Raw genomic sequence first — 9,673 nt, forward strand, 5'->3', positions numbered from 1 at the left:
CCGGAAGCCCTGGACAAAATCAGGATATAAAGGTATGTACGGAGAAAAAAAAAATTACCTTCCGAAAATAAATGTCCTTAGTATCATTAGTATGCTAGATCTAATTTAAAAAAAAATTTTTTAAGGTGAACCCCCGCTTTAAAGTGAAACTTTAGTGCTATTATATACAAAATGTAAACGTCAAGAAATATGGACAGGGACAAGTCAAACAATTTGGTCAATTGGATCTGAAGTTGAAGCTATTTTGGGTGTAATTTGTCCATGATAAACACAATATTAAAATGATAATTGTAATCTCCTCTTGCAATGATAGCGATCACACCTCTAAAATTTGAAAAACGTTGTTAAATTTAAATCTGAGATTCATGGTAAGTGACCCAAAAGCACATGAGTGATGAGGCAGGGCGCAGGGCCCAGGACACAGAATCAGGCATCTTCCATCACATGATGAACCTGAAGGCTTTTCATACACAGGAGGAGGAAACATTAGAACTCTGATTGCTATTACCCTCAGCTGTGATTAGTAGAGTTTAAATACCGCTGTGCTGGAAGGAGAGGAAACAATTCACTTTTTGCAATGCAGGCTGCAGTGGTGAGGGGTTGGTTGGTGCTCAGTGTCTGGCTGATCTCTGCTGCCCAGGCAGGAACACGTGAGTTTGTGTTTGAAGTGTTTTTTTTATTTTTTTAATTAATGGGATATGCTTATTGTTAAAGGGTCTTTCTTTTGAATTGTGTGAGGTAGTTTAAACTATAACAGAATTTCTCGGTTGACTAAAACTGACTATAGATATTGCTCTGGAGTTTACATCACCTATATAGTGTAATAGTGACCATGTACTATATTGGTTCTGCATAGAAAATAGTCTATTCCTGGATATGCAGCATCTTCTCTTGTGAGTGTGTGATGGAAACGGAGGTGATCGCTAACGGGGGATATTGGTAATAACTCTAGGCTTCCCTGTAGGTAGAAATCACTGCTTTTTATATCCCTTTCTAAATTGTAGCTGGCTGTGCCTATATACTTTGTGCTAAAAGGGTCTCTATTTCAGAGAGCTGGTAATCTGTGCATCTGTTTAGGTAGGTCCTTGCGTTTATGTGGCTTGCTAAATCCTGAAGATTGCTGATAAGTTTGCTGCACACCCTTACAACCTGAACAGCACTTGCCTCTGTTTTAATTCTGGTGCTTTTCAAGTTAACTGAGTTCCACCCAAAAGTGGAATTTCTGCTTTAAGGACTCCTAACCCCCATGACATTCCACATTTGGTGTGGGGTGTTGTGTGGGTTTTTTTTTTTTTTTTTGTACCCAGCTCCTGCCACCTAGGCAACTCCAAGCGAAGTTCTCCTTCTCCCTCCCTGCAGTCTTCTGGGACATGGCACAGGTTGCAGCCGATTGCTTGGCTATTCAGGGTGCGCACCTGTCCTTATTTCTTCTGAGAAATCCTCTCTTCCGGTTCTGTCTGTAACTCCTCACAGCTTGCCCCCTCCCTTGGACTACAGGAGAGTCAGGACGCTCTATGTTGCAGATGGAGAAATGAGCTGTGTGTTTGGGCGTCCTGACGCTCCTGTAGTCCAAGGGAAGGGGGCGAGCACGACACTCCACACCAGGGAGAAAGCCTTGCATTACTGTGTGGAGTTACAGACAGAACAGGAAGTGAGGATTTCTCAGAAGAAATAAGGACATTTAAAAGCAAAATCAAAGGATGAGGAAGCTAGTTGGGGGGGGGGGGGGGGGGGGGATTGTACCTTTCCAACCCCCTTTAAGCAAGTTTAACGTTTTGCGTTGGGATGCTTAAGTGCTACATTTAATAGTTTTGCGCTATAAACAAGAGCAGTGATTTTTGAGAAAAATATCTATCTGTCCTAGCTTTAGTAAATAAGCCCCATAGTGTCTGTATAGCGGTGCTCTGAAAGTGTAGGGAAATGTGGTTTGGGTCAGGCAGGCTCCTGTCAGTAGTATTCCAGGAACTGTTTTTATTTTGTTTAGGCCTAAATTTTGGTTTCTGTGACTACTTCAAGCTTTCCTAGTGGCTACAAAATTGGTAGCGGTCAAATTCTAGTTGCAATTTAAAATTTCAGTAGTCCACTATAAACTTGCCATGGAAGCTTTGATGCGTCTTGTAATACTTTGGGCCACCACATGAAACAATGTAAAATGGCAGATGTTTGGCAATGATTAATATTTGAGAAATTCTTTAATGTAGTTTAAGCAAGGGTCAGTCCAAAAAATTTCAGAAGGGAAGCAAATATATTTACAGCATAAGTACTAGTGCCTTTCGCCAAGTGTCTTTGACTCTATTGAAATCCTGTGACTTTAATAGACTGCCTTTTGCAGCTAATTTAAAATTTGGTTGGAAGTGGGCTGGGTAAACTGTTCCACTAGACTGCCATCAATTCTTGTGATTCTCTAGGTCTAAGTAACTGTCCTAATAGTTTAGTTCCAAGAGGTATACTAGTAACTCCAAACTTTCCTCAACTGGTCAGTCTCCACATGTTTTTATGGTACATGCATAACTCCTGTGGCAAATGCTTGTAATCTGGTAAGACACAACTTGTAAGGGTTGACCAATTCTTTCAGATTCACACGTTTGGTAATGCATGTCGGCATCAATCAACCTTTTTTCATGGTTTGGTATATCATGAGCTAAAATTGTTTTTCCTACAGGTTTCCAAGACGTGTCAGAGTTTGGAAGGACTGGCCATAACAATCGCCTTGTACATGGTTGGTCCCCGGCCAGCAGCTCTTGGGATGACGAGCTTTATCCTGCCTGGAAATCTGGAGATCCTAGATGGGAAAACTGTTGGAGAGGTAATGTCTAAGCTGTCACCATAATTTCATTACTATTTTTACAAGCTTTCAGGTACAAAATACAATGTTTCGTTTTATAGTGGACCTGGCATGACATGTGTTTCTAAATGCATAAGTCTTCCAATGTGAGCACTTCAATGACTACTGCCCAAAAGGCATTACCTTATTGTCTGAAAAAGGCAAAGCCAAACCAGCCAGTCATGCCCTACTCATAACTTTGCGTTATGTATACTATACTTGTCAGAAACCTACTAGGTCTGTAGTTTTTGTCATACAATTACTAGGACTAAACTCTGGCCTCTGACTAAAGAGGGTTGGGGCTAGAACACCCTTGGGCAGTTGCAGTTTTTTATTTTGGTAGACTCCAAGACTTCTAAAGAGACAGCCATGCAGGGAATGGCAGCCAGGAAGACCCAACATCTGTATGTGTAGAAACTGTTGCCATAGGAGACCACATTCTAAACACACAAGTTGTGAAAGTTCCTTCACTTCCACTACTCTCTTCTTTTACTTCAACCCACTGAGCCCCCAGTCTCACTAGACTAGATTCACTGCCACTGAATCTTTTGAGGTCCTCAAATATTCATCATAGTACCGTCCTTAAGCGTCATGTGCCCCCCCCCCCTGCTTCTCTGCTGGGTACCTAGCTTGGCACACAAGACTGCTCTGCAAGCGTAACCTCTGCTGACTTGATACTTGCTGAAGTTTCCTGATTCTTCACCATCCTTGGTTGGTGAGAATTCTGATATTTGCTTCAGCTACTCGCTGTGGTCCCCGATTAGAAGGTAGCTGGTTCTTTAGTGGCGAGAGGTTCTCCGTCCGGCAGAACTGTCCATTCCGGCTGGATTGCAAGCCCCAATCCTGCACTGCTCTCCTGCTTCTGGATAGGCCCTCAAACAGCCTAGCAGCCAGATGTGCCCAGGATAGGCCCAAACACTGGCCTAGCAGTAAAACGCTTACAGCCATCGTGGTGGCACAGACCGCCAATCGCTTGACTCCTCCCAAATATATATAGGTTCTCCCATCAGGCCAAATGATTTGAGAAAACCCCTGCCCATTGGCTGAGATTTGCTCTTGTATTTAATGTCGCCAGCTACCTAGCAGGAGAAGTGCAGCAATTCTAGACTTGTGGTGAACTCAAGTGATGCCTAACAATGAGCCAAGGTAACTACACCTGGCAGATGCATTTAGGAGCAACCTGCCTAAACACCAGGGTGCTACACAAGATGTGTCAAATTAATAAGTGACGGGTGGGCAGAGTTGAGGACTTGGTTGGGGAAAATCTAGCAACCTTCATCACTTATGTACCAGAAGCATGTCACTGACAAGTGGCCAGTTATTCCTTTTTCATTACATTGAAGTCTGCTACTTTAATCTGCCTTGACCTAACACAGGGTTTTTGTTTTTAGGTGGCAAAGTAGTGGCACGTTTGACCAGTGACAGTCCTGCACTGATGGGGTCAAATGTTACATTTTCTGTGGCTCTGCAGTTTCCCAGATGTCAAAAGGAGAATGAAGATGGGGATATAGTCTATCAACGAGGCTGTGCTAATGGTATATAGATGTCTGTTTCTATCCATAACTGTCAAGAGGTAGGGATGGCTAGCTTTCTCTAATCCTACTTTATTTCAGCTTCCTTTAGTGATCAGTATGTGTATAACTGGACCAAATGGGCACAGTTCTGTAATGAAGGAAACTGCAGTTTTTCAAACCAGTTTCCAGATGGAAGACCATTTCCTCACCACCATGACTGGAGACACCATAACTTCATCTACATCTTTCAAACACTGGGTTGGTATCATTCTTAGTTATTCTCTATGTAGATATCATAGAAAATGGCTGGCTGAATTACAGCTTTGACAAGTTGAGGTATGGTTGGGGGGGGGGGGGGGGTTCTTTTCCCCTGAATCTGTGCAGAGATTCTATTCAGGCTCCTGCCATACTGCACAACCAAGGGCAACCTTCTACACAGAGTAATATAGCCAGTCACTTGGCAGCTAGTTTGGGCATTTTGTGGATATCGTGCAAGTGATAACATTTGGATATGCGGTGTTCATGTGCAAATTGTCTTTAAAGTATTTTCTTCCGGTTTCCTGAGACCCAAATGTTTCTGGGGGAACTAGGCTGAATGCTGCAAGTGTAAATTTTGATGGGCAATTTAAGAGGTTGGCTTCTGAAGGCGTTTTCTATATCCAGGCCAGTACTATCAGATGACTGGAAGATCTTCAGCTGTTCTCTCAATAAATACTACAAACATCACAGCTGGTGCACAGATGATGGAGGTGACTGTTTTTAGGAGAGGCAATCGCAGACATTACCCTGTTGCTAAAGCAAGTGGCCTGTACATTGTAACAGGTAAGTGAAGATGCTGATTGAAACTTGTCTGTACATATTCTTGGTTCTGGTGACTTGGGAAATGTAGTTATAAATATAACATGCTTTAAATTATCTGCATCCATATGGTGCATCAAAGTAGAGAACACGTTGAATCCTGTCTTTGTGGAACTTCTTCTTTTCTGTTGGCAATTCCTTCATTTTGGTATTGGTGACAACACTGCCTGCCACTATGACTGCAAGAAAGCTGACTTATAACCCCAAATGGAAATTGTCCACACTCCATTACCACCTGGGTTAAAGTGGTGTTGGCCATACATGTCAAATAAAACCAAAGAATTTCCAAGCTTAACTTGCCAACCAGCCTGTGACCAACTGAATTAACCTGTCTAACAGTATGCGTCAAAAACAGGGGTTTAGTAGCACACATTTGCAAATGCATGCATAAGCTGCAGGCCCCGCCAAGGCATCCTGCAGACTCTAAATTTGAAGAGTCTCCACAGTGGGAGCACATGTATTCCTGCAGCAATAGTCTGGGGGGAGAAATGTGCAAATATTCTGGGGGGGTAGAAATGCATAGTTGTCTTTCCCCAGGAAAGTAGGGGGGTCTACCAATGGGGACAATGCAGAGATCCCCCCCCCCTCGTGTTTTTTTTTTTTTTTTTTTTTCTCTTCCCTAGATTTTGCCTCTTTCTACTTAAAGATCATTTATTTTCACACCCAGCATCCATAAAGATGTTTTGATGCATGTTTGAAGGGTAGATTTAGCACGGGGGGTTTGCAAATATGGCGTACAATTTCTACACCAGTCCTACTATAATGGTGTTATGCGCTTCAGCACAGATTTCTGTGAAATGCAATGTGGATGTTTGTGTACAGAAACCTCACTTCTTGCATGTATTGGCTCACTGTTTCTTCTCTTCAGATCAAATTCCTTTCTATGTGAACATTTCCCAGAAAAATGACAAGAATTCCTCTGACCACATCTATATCAAAGATTCTCCAATTTCATTTGATGTTAAAATCCATGATCCGAGCCACTACCTCAACAAATCTATCCTGTCTTTTAACTGGACCTATGGTGATGGCAATGGCTCCTTTGTGTCCAATAACCCAGTCTCCACTCATACTTACACCTTGCTTGGAAACTTCAGTCTGAACCTAACCATCAAAGCTGCCATTCCAGGACCCTGTGAACCCGTTACACCTACAACAAGAGCGCCAACTACACAGATGCCAACAACCACCACACCCCATACAACTACAAACACAACTGGTAGGTGTGTGTGTGTGGCCTGTAATTGTTTTGCTTCTTTAAGTGTGTTCTTGTGCAACAAGGATTAAAATAACTGTTGTGTCCAAAAGGTAACATCACCGAAGTGCCACCCTTCATAACTGAGACCTTTCCACTAACTACAGAAGAACAGAATACTACTACCCATGCTATCCCCACTACCCATTCAACTGTACTGACAACTACCTCTGTACCTGGGTGCTTTATCTACAGATATGGCTACTATAATGGAAAAATTACAGTTGTAGGTAGGTGGAAAGCATTCAGATCTTTTTCATGGATTAGAATGTGGCCTAAATGTTTAACTTTTTTTTTTTTTCATTTAGATGGCATCCTTGGTATGAATATTATTGAAATGAACACCATCCAAGTGCCCTCCCAGACTGAAAATTCTGTAATTGATTTTGTGGTGTCCTGTGAAGGCAGGTAGGTATGGGGCATTTGATGTATAGATGGGTTGAGATGGAATGTGGCTATACTGCAGTCTACAGTGCTGCTTTTCAATTGCAAGCTGAATCTGCCCCAATTGCTTTCTTCTACTGGCATATTCCCTTGCATCAGAGCTACATGTGGAGTGACAGTGCACAGTATTGACAGCACAATTATACTAGTTCACTGCAGGCAAACTAGGGTTTTAGTTTGGCCCCCATGACATCTTCTTTGCCTAGGCTCCTAACTGTCCCTGATTTGGAACCATTTCCTTATTTGTCCCTCATTTTGGTCTGATCTATATAGTTGTATACAAAATGTACTACTCTATCAAAAGTGTTTCCCAGTGCTAAACCTTTCATCCAATTTCTAAATGGCTGCATTTGTAAATTCCAATAGAGATGAATAGTAGTGGTAAAGCACTGGGGGGGGGGGGGGTGTGTGTGACACTTTATTGGCTAAATCCGCAATTCTCCTTAAGGGGGGCTTGTCCTATGCTTGCATACTTTTGCTAATAGGTATCCCTCATTCCCATCTCAGAGTTGGGAGGTATAGACTCCTGTTCTTCAGTATTCTAATGATATTGTTTGTCTTCCAGCATGCCTACAGATGCCTGCACAATTGTTTCAGATGCTTCTTGCATGATTCCTCAGAACATGGTATGTGATCCAATTCCAGCTTCAGACCAGTGCCTCTTGACCCTACGAAGAACATTTGCAGAACCAGGATCCTATTGTGTCAATATTACCCTAAGTGATGATGCAAGTCTGGCTCTTGCCAGTACTCTGGTCTATGTAGATGCAGGTAATAGTAATGTGGTGGGTGTAATGTTAAAACTGGAGGGGGGGCACTATTGACCTTGCTGTGTAGAGGGGTTTGTTGGTGAAGCCGTGCAGACAGTACTGGAGCACACTGACTAGTGTTATGCAGGACAATAAGGCTATTTGGTAGCTAGAGATGCATTAAGGGCCCAATGAAGGCAGTAAGACTTAAAAAAAAAAAAAGAGCTTGAGTGTATTTGCAAGCGAGACCAGTTGGGTGAAGAATAGGCTTGTGCATTTTACCAAGGCAGCTAAATGACTTTGCATGGACACTCATTATGCATTTGTTTCTAGTATGCTATAGTGCAGGTACTTAAAGCATTATTCCAAAACACATTACCATTTGTTAAACTAAGAATAAGCTCCAGCATGTTCGCAGAGCCCACCATGAAGTTGGCACTGCGCTAATCGCTGGCAGTTAGACATTTCCTGCTCTCTGCAGCCGCACATTGGGACAATGTCTCACTGCCTGTGATTAGCACAGCGCTGACTTCCTGGCAGGCTCTGCATGTGGGCACTGAACACGCTGGAGCTCATCCTTGATGTCCCAAGACCTGAATCGGAACTGCATGTCTTGGCTAGTTCACACCAGTAGTCTTTAGCGCCGGAACACTGGCCATTATGAAGTGTTGAAATACCTTCCCAAGTTTAAATCTGCTACTTTACAGCTGTAGTCACAAGGATTGTGACAGTGCATGCACACGGGTAGCTTTGTGGCACCTTACTCTAGACATGTGAAAAGCGATGTATATGACCCAATACTGCAGGACCAAGGATACAGCGCCATGGCAAGCGTTGCCTTGCATAAATCGGGAGGACAAGCTAGCAATAACATGTAGGTATTTAAGACTAGAAAATCCTACTTGTGCCTTGAGGGATAAGCCTAAAGCTTTTTCTCTTCTAGGATCTGGAACAAAAACAACCTCTGTAGTCCTGGCTATATTTGGATTGGTGGTCCTTGTTGCAGCAGTGGCTGGTGTTCTTCTGTACAGGTGAGTGCTTCAGCTCGGGTTTTTTTTTTTTTTTTTGTACAGACTTGATGGCATAGCTTGCCTTCTTGAGATGACACAATGGACTAGTTTCTGTAACTAGTAAGACTAGCTGATCTTTAGAAAGGCATTGGCTTTCCCTTCCTAGTTTAATCTTGTACTACGTCTGCACTACCCACCTGACATGCCATATTTGCTCCTTTTACCTAATCTTATTAGCCATGCATGTAGATCGCCTGCCAATAACAGCAGTTCAGTCTAAACTGGCCACTGCCATCTCTTGTCTAGGCTCAATACTCTGGGCTGTGCACCTTAGGATTATACAGCAAGTATCTTTACTCAACACTAGCCTTTACTTCAAATGTGTGGTGCCAGCCTCACCAGTGGCATACAAATGTGTTGGGCTACACTAGCACCTGTGAGTTAATGCTTTTCACACACCTACTGTACCTGGGTCTGCAGACCTTGAACCCCCTGATGCCACTCTGAGCTGTAAAAAAAATGGGAGCCTAAACTAGAGCTTACCTTAACCGCTTAATGGCCAAGCCTCTTTCTGACACTTGTTGCTAGAAAAATTACTTGAAGCCCCCAAACATTTTTTTTTTGGGGGGGGGGGGGAATTCTTTTTATTATAAAATAAAATTGGGCTCACCTTTTTGTAACAAGGTAATGCTGTGTAAATTGATACCCAACATGTCACACTTCAAAGTTGTGCCTGCTTGTGGAATGGCACTTTTTTTTTTTACACCCGTAATCTCCATAGGCGACGTTTAAAAAAATATTCTACAGGTTTATTTTTTTTTTTTTTTTTTTTAGTTAAAGGAGGTCTAGAATTGCTCTACCAATCGGTGATGCCTCACATGTGTGGTTTGAACACCGCTTCCATACATGGGTGCTGCTCACGTATGCATTCGCTTCTGCACACTGACTTTTAATAAAACTTTTATTCCTATTACAAGGAATGTAAACATCCCTTGTAATATATAAAAAGCATGACAATC

The 9,673-nt window shown here is 42.5% G+C and overlaps 1 protein-coding gene across 1 annotated transcript; it reads left to right on the forward strand.

Annotated features, from left to right (window-relative positions):
- Nucleotides 1-547: 547 nt before the first annotated feature.
- On the forward strand, nt 548-8,679 carry LOC120940174 (protein QNR-71-like). The gene is made up of 10 exons (XM_040352861.1): nt 548-650; nt 2,663-2,806; nt 4,216-4,359; nt 4,438-4,596; nt 5,002-5,160; nt 6,065-6,415; nt 6,505-6,681; nt 6,760-6,859; nt 7,461-7,666; nt 8,588-8,679. Exons 1-10 carry the CDS (start codon nt 578-580, stop codon nt 8,677-8,679), a joined length of 1,605 nt encoding a protein of 534 aa, XP_040208795.1. The 5' UTR covers nt 548-577.
- Nucleotides 8,680-9,673: the final 994 nt, after the last annotated feature.

This window comes from Rana temporaria, chromosome 5 (genome assembly GCF_905171775.1).
Source record: "Rana temporaria chromosome 5, aRanTem1.1, whole genome shotgun sequence".
Taxonomy (NCBI): domain Eukaryota; kingdom Metazoa; phylum Chordata; class Amphibia; order Anura; family Ranidae; genus Rana; species Rana temporaria.